General features: G+C 36.8%; 1 protein-coding gene across 2 annotated transcripts in view; it reads right to left on the bottom strand.

Annotated features, from left to right (window-relative positions):
- Window positions 1-228: 228 nt before the first annotated feature.
- riox1 (ribosomal oxygenase 1) overlaps window positions 229-21041 on the bottom strand; it is a 38328-nt gene continuing 17515 nt past the window's right edge. For both annotated transcript variants that reach the window (XM_041252825.1, XM_041252826.1), the window contains exons 6-15: window positions 20621-20727; window positions 17738-17845; window positions 17048-17082; window positions 16259-16437; window positions 13399-13503; window positions 9146-9287; window positions 8105-8225; window positions 3071-3170; window positions 851-937; window positions 229-524 (exon numbers count right to left, since the gene is read on the bottom strand). In XM_041252825.1, coding sequence (XP_041108759.1) covers window positions 456-524; window positions 851-937; window positions 3071-3170; window positions 8105-8225; window positions 9146-9287; window positions 13399-13503; window positions 16259-16437; window positions 17048-17082; window positions 17738-17845; window positions 20621-20727 — 1053 coding nt within the window. In that variant the 3' untranslated portion in view covers window positions 229-455. The remainder of the gene's footprint in view (window positions 525-850; window positions 938-3070; window positions 3171-8104; window positions 8226-9145; window positions 9288-13398; window positions 13504-16258; window positions 16438-17047; window positions 17083-17737; window positions 17846-20620; window positions 20728-21041) is intronic.

Below are 21041 nucleotides of genomic sequence, written 5' to 3'. Positions count from 1 at the left end.
TGGATTACCAACGTTTTGAAAAACCGGCCCCAGCAGATCCTCCGACAGTATATGACCACAACAAAGAAGTTTGGAGATATGGACACCAAATCAAATCTTTTATTGTAAGAATACATTTTTTGATCATTAAGGTATTTTATCCCTCTGCAAATGAACCACATTGGACTGTGTCTTTCATGAGAAATTGTTTATACATGTGTATTTAGTAGTAAAACGGGACACAACTGACCAGGTTACTTTTGATTTTATAAAAGAATGAACAACATTAATACAGGTGTGCATTTGTGTGTATCACTTTACATGCAGCAATCATACACTCAAGCCTTAATGTAATTATATACACCACGTGGCCATGTTTAAACCAAGGTAAGAGTTTTAGGCAAGTGAAACATTTTGACTGAACAAAATTCTCCTTGCAAATCACACCACATCGTTTTTTTTTTAAAGGTATTCACTCAAGAGGAGGGCAGGGGGTTCTTAGTGAGAAGAAGGCCTTTTTCAAATAAGAGCTCAGCTATGGAAATCTGTAATGAAAAAAAGAAAAAAGTTGAATTATGCTTTATTGTACCTGAACTTCAATACCCATGCATTTTGAGGAGGGCGAACCACTTAGGATACATTACAGGATAACATACGTGACTGCTTTACATTAACTGACTGAACATTCTATGACTATTTTTTAAAAGCCAGGAGTTGCTTGTTTTAATCGTTACCAATTGATAGCTTTCTAAAAACATAATTTATGCAATTTTTTAAATAGTTAAGAATGATTAAATCTCACCCTCTATAACTACCTTGGATTCTAACAAGGCAAGGCTTGAACACTGAAAATACTCTGTCACATGTGTACCTTGTCATCCTGTATTTCACAAGGAAGGCTCTCCACTGTCACATATGTGGGATAAGAATGGATCAGGAACTCAACACTATCTGTATGCTGTAAAACAATTCAGTAATTTTCATTAGGACAGAAAAATACAGCATGTTTAGTTTCCTTTGGGAGAGAAGAAAACTGGCTAAATTTTTGCTTGGCACTTGAATAAACATTTTCTTTAAAACAAAGCGGTTTACTCCAGGGCACTAACAGGTAGTAAACATTTACATGTGTGTAAACCACATGGGGTTTACAGTCTTATTATCTTACAGTTTTCACCAGACAAGACAACTTTTGAGACTCATCTAAAATGACAGGACGCCATTTGTATTTTTTTGACAAACGGAAACAGGTACAGCATTGCAGACAGTAATTTTGTTTAAATATGTTGTCATCTTCTTTGTTGAAGTGTATTGCAGACAGTATTTTTATTTAAAAGGGTGACATTTATCGTAATTTATATTTACATTTAATTTGTATTATAAATACATTTTATCTTCAGGAAATTGCTCGCTGTATTTATTTATTTTTAACAAATAAATATTTTAAAAATATTATTTTGGTCTGAACAATTTATATCTATGCATAGTTAAAAATCACTACTTGCCAAATGTGTATTTCCTTTAAAAAATGTCGTTTGTGGACAGGTCATATACTATCCAGCAAATAAGTGTTTATGTAAGCTCACTTTAACAAAATTAATATAGAAAACACACGTTTTTAGTGGAAGATGGTGTTTAAGGTGTATATATAAAATTTGAGAAACGCACAAACGATTGGCTTCCAATACATACCGTCCTAAAGTGCAGTTATATATATTTAAATTTATATAGTCAGTGTTGCAAGTTTATCTGTTTACTGTGTGTTTTTTTTTTTAAGAAGGGGGAGAAAAAATTGCCTTAATGTTTCTTTGCTAGTGATGTTTATTTGAGAGCAGCCTCCAACAAAGCTGATATATATATATATATATATTTCTCAATTTAAACACGGAATCATTTGACTGTTACAATAAACTATTAGTGAGAGTTCTTCCACACTTAAATATAACATTTTTCATTCTTTTTGAAAATGTATGAAAGTGTATTTTATCACTTGTTTTATTCCAGTGCAGTTCTATATCTCAGAGTGAAGAATTTCACTGCTTGAAACAGGGAAACTATCTATACAAGTTATGCGTCTGATAGCTTGACCAGCATTTCAAAACTGGCTGACAGCTTGACTGCAGTATATAACTGCACATCAAAATAAATAGCAAGACAAATGCATAATGGTTTCTGATACTGTATGTCAACACATAGAAATGATACATGTATTTATTTCTTCCGATGTATTATTTGTACATTATTTTGCGATTACAAATTTAAACTGACAACGCTGGTGAGTGTTTGCTATGTCTTTGTAAATTGGGAATTAAACTTAACATCTGTTATTAAACAGATATGTCATATTAGAAACTTAGTACATTTTAAACACAAATATAATTGCACATAAAAATGTGACTCAGCACAGTTAAGTGTGGACCAGTATGACAACAGAATGGATGCGAGACACGCTCAAACACTCAAAAGTAAAATAGACTGCACGTTTTTTATATTTTTAAACATTGATAAAATAAACTCAAAGCAGCTCAATCTGACACCGCTCCATTGATTCTCAATAGAAAATCCCCCCCGAGCTCTTTACATCCCACAACCTTTTGCACGCAGCGTGACGGAGGTCCCCCATAGAGTCAGTGTAGTTCAGTATCTTGGTGTAACAGAATATCTCTGATGCATATGTATCAATATAAACCAACTTAAATGTGGACAGGTATACTTGAACAGTATAGGTCTTGTACTGGTGTTGAAAAATGAATTAGGACAAAGTGGTATCGTATCAGAGTATTCTAAACCGAAACTAATTTTACCATGCCGATACAAGTGTGAACAGGATAATACAGTAAGACTGCTCATGCCTCTGTAGTTAAACACAGTCCAAATGCACAAAGGATTAAATATGGGTCAGTGTCCTAAAATTAAAAAAATGTAATTAGATGGTAACATAATATGTATTACCCCATTCTTCTGTGAAGTTCTTAAATCAGGTAACACTTTATCCAAGATACATTTTTAAATAATTTACAAGGTCGGAATACAAAAATATCTGAACTTGAGCGAGAACACAAAAAAATCTCTTAAATGTCTTTGCATACCGTACCTCAGAATCTACTTCAAAAAACTTTGGCTCCTCCTTGTGGTAGATTCTGGAATTTTCTACTGTGTGATACAGGATCACAGCTTCTCCCTCACTGCACAGTCTGCATGTACAGGATGACAAAGCAATGTCAGGTACTATTGTCAGTGGCAAATTCAACTTTATACAGTACAGTTACATAACAATTGACTATTGACCTACATATTTATATATAAAATACAGAGAAACAACAGCAGAAACAATGCCTGTCCCGCTTTAGATAGTCATTAATTCAAGACTGTTATAACTCACTTAGCTTGTCTGACATACCAGTGCAGTCCTTTAACACCATGTACATTGTGTTTGTACTTATTGAACCCCATCATGTAACAATATTTCTTTGCTTTATTGAATAAATCACTAATTTGAGGATTATTTAAAAAGAAAAAATCCTTGAAACTAGGGATGGAAGTTGGTATGATCCCCTTTTAGTTTTTTTTCAACTCTTTCAGCTATTTGACATCTAGTCGGTTTTCGGTTAAAACCAAAATTAATTTAAAACCGAAAAACCAAACTGTGTTTTTACTGTGACAAACAAGCTAAATACAGTGTTTCTGCATCAGTCATATCAATGTATTATACAATTAGACACAATGTATACAGAATAAAATAATGTATTAAGAGTAGGCCTGTCAATTAAATCGGTTAACTTCTGCGCTTAACGCGTACATTTCTTTTAGATACACTAATGCATGTTAAAATCACCCTTGACCCTCTCAGCATGCGGAATTCATCCCCTGTGGCACTATTAATATACCCGAGTGCACGCAACACAGGAACTGCAGTCATCGTCTGTCACGGAACTGCATTATGGAGCAATGCACTAAAAGTGAAGGACTTATGAATGGAAGTTTTTTTTTTTTTTTTTTTTTTTTTTTTTTAAATTTGACAGTTCATTGGATATAAAGACTTGTGTAGATCTGTTTGTTCCAGTACTACAGAATGCATCTAGTCTTCTGTACAACCTGCGTGCTGTAGACACGTCTTTACTTCTCAAAAAAGCACTTTCTATGAGTATAAACACGGTATTTTTTTATTTATTTTTTTCAATTCAGGATTTCTGCAAGTCTGTGAATCAGTCTACATCATGTAAGTACCTTACAGGGTGTCCCACTTGAAAGTAGCCTTGTAAGTAAACAGAGCTTGTAATAACAAGGATTCCTGTACATGTTTGCTGCTCCATCATGTGATTATTTATTTATTTGTATGTTGTAATACATGTGGCGAGTACCAGCAGAACTGGACTCCACCTCCGACGATTATTTGTTTATTTAGCAGACACCTTTATGCAAGGCGACTTACAGAGACTAGGGTGTGTGAACGATAGCTCCCGAGTCACTTACAACAACGTCTCACCCAAAAGATGGAGCACAGGGAGGTTAAGTGGCTTGCTCAGGATCACACAATAACTCAGTGAATGAGCTAGGATTTTAACTGGGCACCTCCTGTTTACAAGCCCTTTTCTTTAACCACTGGGGTTTGTTAAACTGGGGATTTTCAACATTTCCATTTATTGTAATTAATTAAAATGAATGAAGCCTCTGTGCTGGTCTCAGTCACTCTGTAAACCTATCTGACATAACCTGCAATGTTAGCCTTCTTAATGACCAAGCATTGAAAAATAACAATCATGTATGTGTTGATAATGAAAAGATACAGAAAAGGAGGCAAAGACAAATCCGTGCATTGTACTATTTAAAAAATGTGAAAAATATGTAAAAAATCCTCAAAAGCCAATCAGCGTGCGGCATCCAAACATTCAGTTTTATAAATAAAGATTACAGCTGGAGATCTGTAGCTCTGATTGCTGGTACCTCATGATTCTGTTGTAACTAATCACATAAAGCCATTTCTGCACAGGTCGTCTAGTGTCTAAGAAATAAATAATATTTATCAAATAAAATAATAAAAAACAGGTCCCCCCCCCCCCCCCCCCCAAATCACATTAAAACAAAAGAATGGTAAGTTTGTGGTTATTCTTAGTATTACAGGTAGTCCTCGCACTTACGACACAACTGGTTCCTGAAAGTCGCATTGCAAGTCAAACCACATTTTCCCATAGAAACAATGTTATAAATTGGGGTTACGTTCCTGACTCTTCAGCCAGATAATAGTTTTAAAAAAATGACCCGTTATAACTCTCTACAATCAGCCTGGTGGTTACGTACATATTACTCAGACACCTACCCGGCTTGTTTAAAAGTACAGACTTGGGGCTTTCCAATGATGTGTTCAGTATGTGTATGTGGTACTCCTAGCAGGAAATACGATCGCCTGAAGTTAAGCCCCTCATCATGTGACAGAGTTCACAGCTTAGGTTTCATTTTGAGTCAGTTGCTCTTATCAGACATTGTTAAGTTACATGCATTAAAAAAAAAAAAAAAAAAAAAAATGCTAGACTAAGTCAGGGTGACCACGGCAGGTACTGCAGTTCGGACACTGAGTATGCGCACATGACGCATGGCTCGCGTCTCGCCATGTCGTAAAGTCGAAGCAGGGTACTAATGTAAGAGTTGTAAGTGCCGTGCGTCGTATGTCGAGGATCGTCTGTAGTGTTTTTTTGTTCTTCTTTTCAAGTCATCTACACTGTTTATTGTGTGGTCTGTCGAGATAAAAAATGTGCAGTGCAGATATTTTGAATCAGATTCTCTACATTTGACTATATAGGCCTGAAAAATGGAAGGTTTCAGTGAAACAAGTAGGATGTTAGTTACTTTTCACATAGTCCCTGGCTGTTCAGTAGCTGCCGATTAATCTCCAAGCAGCTGAAGATCGTGGCTTATCGGTAGGTGCAGGAGGCCATTTCCAGGATCTCCGAGAAAAAGAACCTCTTGGGCAAGTAACGGGCTAAGGACTAAACTGTCCTTGTCTCTCCTTACCTTCCTGATCACTGATGGGACTGGTGGCAGGGGAAGGTATGCATACATTAGGCTGGTTGACAATTAAAAGAACAGGTCGTCTGCTGGAAGTGGGAGCAAGAAAAGTGGCAGCTGGGTGATCCTGCTGTGGCAAATAGGTCTACTTCTGGATGGCTTAGCTTGTTGAACACCCAGTGTAAAACATAAGGGAAGATCTGCCACTCATGGGGGACCATCTCTCTGCCGAGTATGTCTGTTATGGTGTTGAGTTATGTTATGTTGTCGAGTTCAGGCAAGTAGGCTGCCAGCATTGTAATGTCCCATATCCTGCACCATTTCCAGATCTTCATGGATAGGAGGCAAAGCTCCCACAACTGTGTGCCTCCCTGGTGATTTATGTATTTTACAGCTGTCGTGTTGTCTGTGAAAACTAGCCTCTGCCAAGTGTGCTCCCCACCCAAGCAGGGAGGCGTCCGTATGCAGGCAGAGTGTAGGGGATTGTAGCGATAGTGACAGCCACATGTTCACCAGAGGTTAAAGTCACCACCACCTGGCTTCTTTTGCAGCTCCAAGAGATATCTGGAATGGTGGGGTTTCAAGAAGAAAGGAGACCCATCTGTGTGTGTCATGTGTAGTTTTCTTGTGTGGTTTTCATGTGTTGTCCTCTATGGCATGGGAATGAAACATAGATTTGAACTCTTGTAGAATGACTCCCTGTGGACATGACCAGTCCATCAATGTTTGGAGAACGCCTGCTGTTGGTGGTTGAGACCGGAACAGTATTTTGTAGCCATGCTATATGAGCTTCAGGACCCAGGGATGTTCTGTCAGCTTGTCTGAAAAAAAAGAAACCTTTCCCCCCCAACTGGCAGAGGTGAGGGGGGTGGAGACATGGGTTGGTGGCATGAATGTCAGGAGGAAGTAGAGGGTTTCCCCACTCCCTTATTGTAACCACAGGATGATCTATATGGCCTGGATCCTTGGCTACACTGAAAACTGGCCTGCCTTCCTTCAAGTGTCTGAATTGGCTGATGCCTGAAAGACACCTGCCCGTTAAAAGAACCCCTACTGGAGGATGCACCTCTTCCGGCTGCCAAGCAGGATCCGATAGCCTGTCTTGCCTCCTTCGTGCAGGACATGATATCCTGAAGACCTGTGCCTCAGTATTTGATGTATAGGGGTGAAGGACCTTCTGTGTATTCCAGAGCGTCATCGCCAGGGGCAGAGTTGATGATGTCATCATACACCAGGCTCGGCACATCCAGGGGGTAGTACTGCTCCTGTGGAACCATAGGTGTTGTGGTACCAGTACCCAAGAACTCATCTTTAGTCAACAGAGGTGCTATGGCTGCAGCTGGTTTCACAGGAATGAATCTCTCTCTCTCGGGGCTGCACAGACACATTAACACAAATCCCTACTACCAGATGGAGAAAGAGGGGAACTATACTTGAACAAGCAGAGGGCATAGGGAAGACAACACACTAAAAGGAAAAGTTAATCAAGAATAACAAAAAAAAAATGAATGAAAAAAATGCAGAAACGAGAAAAGCCTATGCCTAACAAACTTTGCTTTGTTCTCCTGACGTAAGCAATACGGAGGCTGAGAGTTGACTGTGTGTGGAGTTCAGACGAGGTAAGAAATGAATATACCTCAACTAACATTTTATTTTCTTTCAACACTTTTTTATTTAGCTTATTTAGTCAGTTTAAAATCATTATTTATTTAAAACACAAAAACTTCCAGCATCAACTTTTCACTTTAGGATGTATTTGTTTTGTCTTTTTTTTAACAAAAGGTTTAGGTACTAGCACCAGCACCTTTCATCAATAAACCTGAACACCCAGAGGAAGTATGAAGCCGTGGTTATCCCTACTGAAACTGAATCAATTATGTAAATCGTCATAACTTTTGATTTGTATTACCATAGTCAAATTAAGGGATGTTAACATGAACCATCTACATACAGCAAAGTGTGCAACATATGTTGTGTGAGATGGACTTAGTGCAGAGACTGCCAATGCTTTTTTCACTATACAAAAAAAAAATGGTTTCATTAATATATGGGATTTTATGCTGGGTTTACTTTTCAGAAAGTAATTTCTAAGAACAAGTTATTTGGAAGACAATTATACACATACCTTGCAACACCTTTTCGCAGGAGTCGAATTTTCGTCTTTCCATCTATCTGCACAGCCACATCTCTGGCATCTCCATCTTCCCACCTCGTTGGAACGCCAAAAACACTAGTTGCTTTTTCCTCTGTAAAGACAGATTTACAGATATCTAGACTAGAAATTCAAATGACAGGTTTTTTTAAATACCAATATTATACATTAATAGTATTTTGGCATAAAGCAGCATTTGTAAATAAAAACACATGTGGGTGTCTATAAAACAGTTTAACTGGAGATTGGGCCATGTAATTAGATTTAATAAGTCTAACAAGTTTAGCAAGTTTGACTCAGAGTTGTAAAGATCTTAGATGTTGTGCTAAAATGTAATCTATACTGTGTGACTTATTATAGCTGTCAATGCACATAAGTTCCAACTGCATAAGAGCAGAAGCTGAAAATGTGCATTTCATGAATCTAACACAAATCATTTATCCAGTATGGTCATTACCAATGCAAAACCATCATGCCATTAACCAAACTGGATGGACAAAGGCATCAGCTCAGTGGTATGTATTCAACTGGATCACTTTCTTTCTCCCTCAACAGACAAGCTCATATTGTTAAGGACAGTGGCCATCAATACATGCCCATGGGTTTTGTCTTGGGAGTCACCCTGACAGCACAACCAGTCATTCAGCATTAGTAATACATTGGCTATTTGGGGGGACCAATGCAGGGATAACAATATATTTAGTAAGCAAGGGGTGTGAGTGGGGTAAAATAAATACAAAATATCCCAACCTGGTCATTCTGGGTTTATTCATCTGTCCAAAAAAATATTATTTTAATTAAATCAATCTTCAACAATTTGCCATTCACCACCACCCTCTTGGAAATGAAAAACGACGTCGTAGGAATGCTGTTGATTAAAATACTGTAATACATTAAACTGAATGCCTTGTGCCACTTCTGTGCCCCAGTCACATTTAGTGCCACTGTAATAAAAAGTAGGATTTTGAAATTGGCCTAAACAAACATGCAATTTGTTGAGCAACATTTCATTACCTTCTGTAAGCACAGGTGGAAGGCAGTCATGTAGGAAATCTTTTGCTTTTTGATCCACTGCAGCGTCCACAGGTGCAAACTTGGCCAGCTTTTTAATCAAACCTTGCAGTTTCTCAGTGAAGTTTGTTCTTCTCGGGTCATCCTAGCACCGAAAAAGCAATACAATACGTATCATATCATTCCAAATTAATACTTCTGTTGAAAATATTGTCCTATACCAACAAAATCAACTACAGTACATCTAAATCAGTGGTCCTCAAAGTCCTGCCCGTGGGCAAATCCGTGCCCTTGGCAGCTGTTCTTAAATTATGGGTCGTGAACACATTTCTGGCGGGTCATAGCGTGGGAAAATAAAGAAACCTTTAAATACGTTTTCCAACAAAAGTGCCACAGCAGTCTGGTGATAGTGCTGCTCGCTTATGTTGTGCTTGTGTAACAGTAGTATAGTGGTTTCACTAGATTTTCATTAGGCTGTTGCTGTCACTTTAAGAGTCAGGCAATTCTTTTTTTTCCTCGCAAGGCTTCAGAGTAATGGACAGTACCATTATACATGTAATGCGAATTGTATAATATACAGTGTAGTAATTTTCTAAGGAAATAAACATTTCCTAACTTGAATTTCTAATTATTATGGAGCTGTATGAACAGTCTGTTTGGAAAATAAATAAATAAACAAACAAATAGCGGAACAATTAGTTATTTTGGTAAAGTCGAAATGTAGGGAACGGTACTGAAGTGCAATCGTCTTTCCTTTCCTGTCTTTGAAGTCTCAGAGGAAGGTGGATGCAGGTGCAGTAACCAGACTGAAATGCAATTTTCTTTTCATTTTCAATGCAGAATAAAAACAAAGGCAATACTAAAAGTGCATGTCTTTGTGTCATCACCACAAAAAAAACACAACGCAGAGTACAATAGCCAACAGGGTGAACACAGTAGACCTGTTACACTTGTACATAAGCAACATTTTTTTTTTTTTCTGAATGGCTTTTGCGATACGATCAACCAATTGAATATCTGCATTGTCTCTGTGGTAGCCCAATCATAAGTTCGCTGGGTGGGACGTAAACTGTGTCTGTTTCAGGTGCAGGTACTGACTAAGTTTATTCAATACGAGAGTCAAATATCTGCCCTGTTTTACGCGCTGTCCAATCATAAGCAAGCAGGGGCCAGTCACATTATACTGCATGAAAATTGAAGGTGAGTAAGTCGCCAAAGGGAGAGTGAAAGGTCTGACAGCTTTCCATTCATTCGTGAGCAGATGCATGGTGTTAATATGTTAATAAGCACTGAATTTCGCAGGTAAAATAATAATACATTTCAGTATTTAGAATTAAATTTTCTATCTCTTTTTTATTTTTATTTCACCAGACAAGGGAAAAAGCATAGTATATTTAGTTATGAATCCACTTTCTCTGAATAATTGTACTGGAGATGAGAGATCTTTAAAACAGTGTAGTGTTGACAAATTTGTCAAATTGAAACAAAGCGAGACGCGATCTACACTTTTAGTTTATTCACGGTTATCTGTGTAAACTTGCTATTCAAAAAATATTTGCATTGCAAATGTATGTAAATTTAAAAGAATAAACGCAGCACACACAATTACTACCTGAGACTTGGCCTTAGAGTGAACCAAGAATAACCCCACTAAAAAAGAAATATATATGTCGCAAGAAGGCATTGTGTAAGATAAGAACCTATGCAATAGTCAGTGTGCACGCAAACAGACAAGTAAGATCAATTTATGCCCGTGCCAAAATTACTTTAAGGATCACTGATCTAAATGGAAGCCTACTTATTTTAAAACAGTCATTCATGTTGTGTCTATTTCTATATATAGTATATATACCGCCCTTAAATAAAGAATATATATTCAAGAAATGCATTGTGTATATAAGATTTTACAAATCAATATTATGAATTACATGGTAAAATTACTTTCGATCATATTCTAAATATATATATATATTATATATAATATATATATGTATATATATATATATATATATATATATATATATATATATATATATATATATATATATATATATATATATATATATATATTTATATATAGAAAAAATTTCAATGTACCATTTGTAATTCAGTAATATGAGAGAATTGGTCAGGGGTCTGAATACTTTTGCAAGCCACTGTGTGTGTGTGTGTGTGTATGTATATATATATATATATATATATATATATATATATATATATATATATATATATATATATATATATATATATATATATATATATATATATATACACACACAATGTGTGTGTGTGTGTGTGTATATATATATATATATATATATATATATATATATATATATATATATATATATATATACACACACACACATATATATAGCTCTGGAAAAAATTAAGAGACCACTGCAAATTTTTCTTAAATTGGCATCTCTACATGTATGGCAGCCATTCTATTCAAGTGTCTGTTGAATTCCAACACAAGCACACCTCATTCTACTGAAGGAGGTACTGATTAGGGGATCACCTGAACCAAATCTTATTTAACGAGGAAAAGTATAAAAACCACTCCTGTGGTCATCACTATCCTCGTGCAATAGGACCAGCTGGATGGCAAAACAATGCTAGTAGTACCTCAAAAGTAATTGGAATAAAAAAATAACTATTGACCATGCCCAAAGAGTTGAAAAGGAAAGTTTTGAGTGAGGAAAAGAAGGGTTCAATTCTGGCTTTACTGGCAGAGGGATACAGTGAGCGTCGGGTTGCTTCCATCCTTAAAATTTCAAAGACGGCAGTTCACAAGAACAAGGTCAAGCAGCACACATTGGGGACAACAAAGCTACAGACCGGCAGAGAGCGAAAACGACTCTCCACTGACCGGGATGACACCAACTCATTTGAATGTCACTCAGCAACCACAGGATGACATCAAGTGACCTACAAAAAGAATGGCAAACGGCAGCTGGGGTGAAGTGCACGGCGAGGACGGTTCGAAACAGGGGGCAGGGGCAGGGCTGAAGTCGTGCAAAGCTAGAAAAAAGCCCTTTATCAATGAGAAGCAAAGAAGAGCCAGGCTGAGGTTTTCAAAAGACCATAAGATTGAACCGTAGAGGACTGGAGTAAGGTCATCTTCTCTGATGAGTCCAATTTTCAGCTTTGCCCAGTACCTGGTCGTCTAATGGTTAGACGGAGACCTGGAGAGTCCTACAAGCCACAGTGTCTCGCACCCACTGTGAAATGTGGTGGAGGATCGGTGATGATCTGGGGGTGCTTCAGCAAGGCTGGAATCAGGCAGATTTGTCTTTGTGAAGGATGCATGAATCAAGCCAAGTACAAGGTTGTCCTGGAAGAAAACTTGCTTCCTTCTGCTCTGACAATGTTCCCCAACTCTGAGGACTGGTTTTTCCAGCAGGACAATGCTCCATGCCACACAGCCAGGTCAATCAAGGTGTGGATGAAGGACCACCAGATCAAGACCCTGTCACGGCCAGCCCAGTCTCCAGACCTGAACCCCACTGAAAACCTCTGGAATGTGATCAAGAGGAAGACAGATGTTCACAAGCCATCAAACAAAGCCGAGCTGCTTGAATTTTTGCGCCAGGAGTGGCATAAAGTCACCCAACATCAATGTGAAAGACTAGTGGAAAGCATGCCAAGACGCATGAAAGCTGTGCTTGAAAATCAGGGTTATTCCACCAACTATTGATTTCTGAACTCTTCCCAAGTTAAAACATTAGTATTGTGTTGTTTAAAAATGAATATGAACTTATTTTCTTTGCATTATTCGAGATCTGACAAAACTGCATCTTTTTTGTTATTCTGACCAGTTGTCATTTTCTGCAAATAAATGCTCTAAATGACAATATTTCTTTTTGGAATTTGGGAGAAATGTTGTCAGTAGTTTATAGAATAAAACAAAAATGTTCATTTTACCCAAACATATACCTATAGATAGTAAAACCAGAGAAACTGAATTTTGCAGTGGTCTCTTAATTTTTTATAAATACACACATACATACACACACACACACAAACATGCAACTTAAACTTGTATCAAAAGTCTCTCATTCTCCCTGCTATGTAATGAAATAATGCACTCACTACAACCAAATCATTTTAAGATTCAGACAATGCACAAAACCCAGGTGGTGTAATTTTGTTACATTACAAAAACATTTTCATAGGCTTTTAATCCAAAAGATGTTTAGGAATGAATCTAGGACCAGGTTATTATTCAAGCAAGTAGAACATTGTGTAAGTACCTTTTCTGAATTCTGTACTCCCATATAACTGAGATAATCTAAAGGCAAGCCCTGTCTGAATTCCACATCCTCCTCAATAGCGATCTGCAATGCTGCAGGAAGAAGCTACAAGTAAGACAGAAAGACACATTTAGTCTCTGGTAACCTTATTAAAAAACAAAACAAAACAAATTCAATAGTATCTGGATATCCCATAATAAAACTGATCCCCTTACCCTCTCTGAGGCTAGGGCTGGGTAACGGCAGTGTCTTCACGATACATATCGTGATACTATACTCTCAAAACAGTAAAAGTAAAATCACACAATTGTATCATGTGCTTGTGCAACTGTTTGCAATAACACTGGTAAAGCATTTTTGGTCAAACAAGCTTCACAGCCTGTTTTGCTTCCTATTTATTCTTTAAAATAAATTTATTTAAAACTACAAAAAAAAAACAGGGGGGGGGGGGGGGGGGTGCTGCTATGCGTGATTTTCTTTAAATATCGGATGGACAGTAATCTTATTGCAGTAAATGGCAAAATAACAGACTACATTTCAGTGTAGTTCTGGAAGAGAACGGACTGATAGTTTAAAAAAAAAAAAAAAAAAAAAAGCTAAGTTTGCAAAGTAGAGCACTGAAAGGACTGGCTCAGCGAGAACGGAAATACCCAAAACGGCAATGAACAGTGAGTAAGCAAGATTCGCAAGAACCAGACACTTGCTGTCCGGTCAGTGTTTCTGAACGGACACCGTACACATTCCCTTAAAACCGGATAGTTGGTAACCCTAGTTGTAACATGTGAAATAGCATTCTACAGCTCCCCTGCTCAGCGTTACTGAAGGCCTGACCTGACGGCATGTAACAGACAGATCTTATGATTACATGTTTCTATTTATTTTTCAGTAAAAGGTTCTGCTATTTATTAAATACTACATTTTTTACACAACACTCGCTCACGTTTGGTCATCATCACAATTGTTGCATGAAACTGGGGGTACCATATTCTCGATAAGACTTATTAGGCTTCCAAGCTGGCTTGGGAAGCCTACTGTTACGCTGGAATTATTATTATTATTATTATTATTATTATTAGCGGTCCAAACAACAAAATTAATTGTTAGGATTATTATTAGGCTTCCAGGCCATGGGCTGGGAAGCCGATTGTTATTGCTGGGATTATTCTAATTCTTATTATTTTTCTTTCCGGTTGGTAGATGCTTATGGGAAGATGGAAAATGCTAAAGAACTTATGTCGTAAATCACATGGTTTGGCCACCATATTGGATTGAAATAATGTTTTTTGCCTAAATGTAAAAATTGGTCTTTTGAAAACAACTTACTGCAGAGTTCTGAATATTGTTATAGTTGTTGAGGGATAATGCAAGATTAACGGATGTTCATAAGAAGCTGACAGATTGTGTGGTATGGCGGCCATGCTGCATGATCATAGTGTGGTTGTCTTTAAAGGGAAGTTGCTATAATAAAAAAACATGGCGGCCACATTGGATGACATCATCAACATGCAAAACTGGCTAATAACTCCTTACAGAGTGCAGATAGGGTCATGGATAATACGGAACACATATAGTAACCCATCTATGATCTATCAAAAAAGGTCATTGCTCATGACCTTTGACCTCTCCTAAAGGTCAAATGTAAAACTGCCATATGACTCATAAGAGAGTGCACATAGGGTCATGGTTACCATATACAAATGCCATTCTGCACTATTTGCCAAAGTGTTTGGTACTGGTACTGCATTGAGCACTATTTGCTGAAGTGTTTGGTATTGGTACTGGCATTTTGCACTATTTGCTAAAGTGTTTGGTACTGGTACTACTACTACTACTACTAGTCCTGGAAGCTGGAAGGTTACAGGCAACTCGTTTATTTATTTATTTATGTATGTATTTACTGTGCTGTCTAAGCTGATCAACCAAGCGAGTCAGGGAAACGCAATAGCCTGTAGCGCTGCAGCACTCCCGCAACACAGATTTATTTATTTATTGTTTTAAAGCTGTGTAGTTATTTTAAACTACCCCGTCTATCGCAAGGCAGCACAGACACCTCAACACTCCTTTTGTTCTTTGTTGATGAAGGGAGAGGAATCTACTTGCTTTAAAGTTTTTGAATTCTCTAAGTCAGCAATATCCTACTCTTGCGAACTGCACAACAACGCAGAATGTATTCACAATGATAATGTCTGATGTTCTAACTTGACTGACTGGTGCGCGTTACTATGGAAACATGAAAAGGGGTCTGGTTCCACGAAAGGATTGGTTGTGAGATCAACAGGGTGGTGCAGATTTACCTTGGTAAATTTACCATGGTAACTTCTAGTTTAAGGGATCCTACATAAACACGTACTTTGTGTGATTAGAATTATTTTTTTTTAAGCAAAAAGCAAGCATTTACCAATGAGTGATTTCAACCACATACAAATATAAATAGCATTTTAAAATGACATATTCAAATAGACATTTGTTAAATAAAAAAATGAAAAACATTTAACCGTACAATGGATCCCCTGAAGATAAAAATAAATTAAACATTAATGTTCCTAGATAGATGACATGTCACATTCTTTGTTTTTGTATTTTAAAAATAACTATTGGCTTTTTGGTCCTGTAATCTTCATTTTATTTCCAACTAACATGCGCAGCATAGGCAATATCTACTTTATTCGTGGCCTACCAATTTCCTGTGACACCGGTACTACCTGTGGTGAAAAGATAAAAAGTTTGGTAGCTGCTAAAACACAGATTAGTTCAACAAACCCTTTTTATAGTGCAGCGTGTTGACTCATGGATCTGTCTAATACTGAGTGCAATTCCATTTCTTAGGTCTAGCCATATAAAAATAGAAAGAAAGACATGCCTTATCAAGCAGGTCCCCCCAGCTGTTCTTTTGGAAAGAGGAGATAGTAATGTGGAGAGAGTGAGTGTCAGAGAGACAATCTCCTTGGTGGATAAAACCTCTAGGAAAATACAGTAGATCTCCAGCCTCCAAGACAACCTCCAAGATTGGCTCTCCGATCTCATCCTGACTGAAATTAGCTAGGCACAAAATTGAGAAAGTACTGTTACCAAGTAGAATTTAACAGCTGGCCACTTAACCAGATTTAGAAAGCATCAAATTACATAAATGAGCTATGCAACAAATAAGCATGTGAAAGTGGGCCATGACCTGCATCCACAGCACCTGGAATAATTTGGGATACCCTGAAGAACTTGTGCTAAATAATATCCTTACCACATGGGTAAGTGGCTCCTAAGACATAGCTACAGCCTCTGAATAGCACTGCCTCAGGTAAGATTAGTGCTAATCAGGGTATGCGAAACCAGCCATAGAGACACCATCATTTTCTTTTTCTTGCTTTTTGTATATAGATCATATTTCTATTGTATGTGTTCTCAACCATGCTGCCTCTCCCAGGACCTTACTGTAAATGAAACCTTGGCCTCAGTGAGCTAATTTTTTTTTCTTTCTTCCTTTAACTATTTTAAAACAAAACCCTTTCTCCTGCCCCAGTTCACTGTTTTCTGTATCTGCCCCTACTCATCACAAAGAAAGGCATGTTAAATGTATAAAATAGCATTTCAGTAGTGTGATTGCTTTTAGTTTATCTGTATTCAAGTGAGATTAAACTTCACATGTACTACTTACGACTGGAAAGCCGGGGCAGAACTTCTTCCTTTGTTCTGTGAAAAAAAGAGGTAGTTTATTGCTCGGATTATTTTATTATTGAGTTTTCCATTTATACAACATACTGGCACTTACTTTATTGAACCATAACATACCATTATAGCAATAATTAATTATAGCAACAAAAAGCCAAAACAGAATTGATTGCCTTTTCAGCCAAATTATTTTCATAACTGTTGCAATTTTCATGCCAACTTATCTATAAATGAAAAAAAAAATGTGATGCTGTTTAATGTAGTTACAGTAAATGGAGGAGCAATTAAATACAATAGATATTTTTTCTGATTTCTGATCTGTTTTAAAGAGGATTCAATAATATATTACATTTTAAAAGTATATATTACATTTTCTAAATTACTGTTTAAACAAGGTTAGAAAATCAACAAAACTGCTTTATCTGTTTCAAATTATGCTATGTGTCTACTTTCAGGTGGGTCGGCGTGACCACTGTGTGGCTATCCAAAAAAGTAAAGGCACACTGTTTTATTAAATTATTTTATGATAGGAATTGCAGTTCCACACTTAGGATTTGACATTACAATGGGGAAATGTGTCTTCTGATTTATACATGACTGTGGTTATATCTGGTTTAATCCAGCGTTTGAGTAAGATACTGCATTAAAATTACTTCAAATCTGTAACGCTACTCACCTTGGGTTATAGACTCGCCAGTGCTTTTTCCCTTCCAACTGAACCACAAACGCTTCAATGTCATCATAGTGAGGTGCAAACCCCTGAGTGTCAGCAGGAGTGAGGTACCTTAAAACACATGAAAGATTCCAATCGGTTTTGTTTCCCTTTTAAAACACAGTACATTTTGTATTTTCAATGTTTATATGTGCATGTATTGTGTAAAGTTATTGAGCAGGATTTTCAAAAGTTCATAAATAACTTGTGTTAAATTACCAAATCGTTACGTAGCATTGATTTTGGCATTTAAGGTCGTTATGTCTATCTTGTTATTATATAATCATGCTTTCCGAAATTGTTGATTTTCGAAATAATGTTAATATCTTAACGAGCAGTGCTTCATGAGACTATTTCTTTTGTTTGAGTGGGAATTTAAAAGCAAAATGTGTTCCATAATTTGCAATTGGAAAAGGAGGGTTTAATTAACAAAAGACTAACCTCACCTTGAAACAGAAATTTAAAAGACAGCGTCTGTGACGTCGACGATACAGAGACTACCTCGATAATTCAATATTTGTAGTTATTAAAATATTTTAGACTTTTATATACTTGTGGTTCTGAATGACATTCGTTCACTTGTTTTAACAATTTGTAACCTTAAGCCTGCAACACTGTGTCCGATGACATCGCAGGATGGGATGCATGGATGCCAACAGTACAGTAGAAATGGGGTGAATCAATAGGCGAAAAGATAAGGCTATGGCAGTAATAAATATCTACAATTCTGGCTAGAACAATGCGATGTGATCGTCAAAACCACATGACTGGAACATGTATTCGCTCTCCATTAAACATACATACATACATACATACATACATACATACATACATACATACATGCACATGCACAGCCACGGACATGAACGGAATACCTAAAATCGAGATCGTTGACATTGATTTTGCCTAACGCGTTTGTAATTTTGTCAGACTCCCGTTACAGTGTACACTCAACTTCACACGTCTGTATGCACATATAACATTTTATATTGTAAATGTTTGATGGCTACTTCTATTGAGTTCTTCATAACGTTGAGTTTATTTATCACAAAGTAGAGCAAACAGTACAAGAGAAAATGCACGATTAGAGGAATTCACCGAACAATTAACTACAAACCAATTGTGTATTGGGTTGGGGAGTTACATCGTAATTTTAAAAGCTTAAATGTATAATGAAGTGTTCCATACATGTATAATAACTAACAACTACAAACACAAATGGCACTTCAAACATATTTATAGCCTACAATCGTACATACTAAAATACATACAAAAGTAGATGTCAACATTAAAAAAATTAATTCTAACCAATATAAACAGATGGCTTACCCCCCCATCCAAAAAATAAAGTTTTTTTTTTTTTTCCCCTGTGCTGTCCAATTTTTACCCACAACCAGATCGTAAATCAGCATTATCTATGCAGTTATCTAAATAAATGTACATTCTGCATGACATTATTTTTTATTTAATTTCTATATGGCTGCTGCTCCTCTGGTGAGAGTCGTCTCGCTGTACGCTAGTACTGTCCATAACTGCTTCCATTCATTTCTTGACCTCGTTAGCATGCAATAAGCTCCCTTTATTTAGTCGTTAAGACAGGAAGTGATGTACGTGACCTGCGGCAATTAAGCTTTTTAACAAGAAATGCATTCATTAACGACCTCATCGACTCAATGTCAAAACATTAATGGATTGATTTAATTAACACATTTCATTTGAAAATCACTTGCTACTAAAGCTCTTGTTACTATACCACGAGTTTGACACAATAACACTTTTTTGAAAATGCTGCCCATTGTGACATAATGCAAGTCAATTAATTATGGCCAAGAAAGCCAAAAAAGCAATGTATGGTGGTTTATTCACAGATGTTTTTCAGATATATTCAAGTTCAAATTTGTCTAGTTGCCATTGCTTTTTTATAAAAAAAACTCAATTTAAACCGACTGACTGAATGTATAGTACACAGAGGAAGCAGCCTTTGTTGAAAGAACATTCAGAAGGTGTGTACATATTTTCAGATGGATTGATTTGGAAAGGAGATTTAATCTGACTGATCATGTTAAAATAATAACCTTTATTATTTCCACTGCAAATTATATTGCATACAAATTCAAAGAGGCACAGAAACAGTAATATGTACAAGATGCAGGATGTCCATTCATTCAGTATTAAAAGCTCTTGGAACATCAACACTTTAAATATCTACTATATAGAGAAATATTTTAATTAGATCAATGGAGGACTGAATAGCAATTTCAGAATCGGATATTAAAGGTTTGGGAAGAATTAACTTGTCATTTTAAATTAGGGTTAGGTTTATGTGTAAATGCTCCTGCAATAATTTTGCCCTGGACAAAAACACACACAAAACATAGATACTTCAACATCCTTACTTGGGAATTACTGGTTCAGATTTTCTGCAATTCCTTAAAACTTAAAAGAGCACATCCGTAGTACACTAGCACTTTATTTACCCACGCGTTTGTTCCAGCTCTGCAAGTTTACTTTCTGATTTCAATATTTACATTCTGGTGATTTTTAAAACTTCATTGTTGAAGTATGCAAAAATGCAGGATGCTCTTAATCAAGGGACTTCAAAAAGATGTCTAACTAAAGGCCCTACCTTTCTGTGGTACCTTTTGTGTATCCAATATATAACCCACCCCTACGACGTTTGTTTCCTATAACATTACAATTCGAATTCAAAAGCCAAAGGAGTCCTGTGCACATACCAATATTTAATATTAATAGTTTACATATTCACCTTTGTGAATATGTAAACTATTAATAAATAAATAAATAACACTATAGTACTACACTTAACATTGGGGGGGGGGGACCTACACATTTGCACCAGCCATGCTTCCAAACTGTTCCTGAAGAATGGAAAGAACATTCCACACCGTGACAGAAAAGGCCTGAGGGTTCAGCATCCGCAAGGAACAGCCGTTCTGGAATTAAAAAGAACACTTCAGCTGGCAGGCAAGTAACAGTTGAGAAAAGAGCTACCACCACATCTGCCTCTTTAGAGTTTTAGGACAGTCACACCAGATGCAACGCGCAAGCCGCCTCCCTCGCCTCGCGTTGCCAAGACCCCTGTTCACACCGAAGGCTGCAATGGGGAAAAGTAGACAGGCTTCGCCTATAAGCACAAAAGTGAAGGATGCTGTTTAGAAAATAAAAGCTGCAATGCATGAAACACTGCAGAATACCTGGAATTTCAAGAAAACGCTTTTTCAATCAAAATAACCTTTTTAAGGGAGAT

This window comes from Polyodon spathula, chromosome 6 (assembly GCF_017654505.1).
Source record: "Polyodon spathula isolate WHYD16114869_AA chromosome 6, ASM1765450v1, whole genome shotgun sequence".
In the NCBI taxonomy this organism is placed as follows: domain Eukaryota; kingdom Metazoa; phylum Chordata; class Actinopteri; order Acipenseriformes; family Polyodontidae; genus Polyodon; species Polyodon spathula.
Note: the sequence above shows the minus strand (reverse complement) of the source record. Positions and strands in the feature narration are given on the sequence as shown.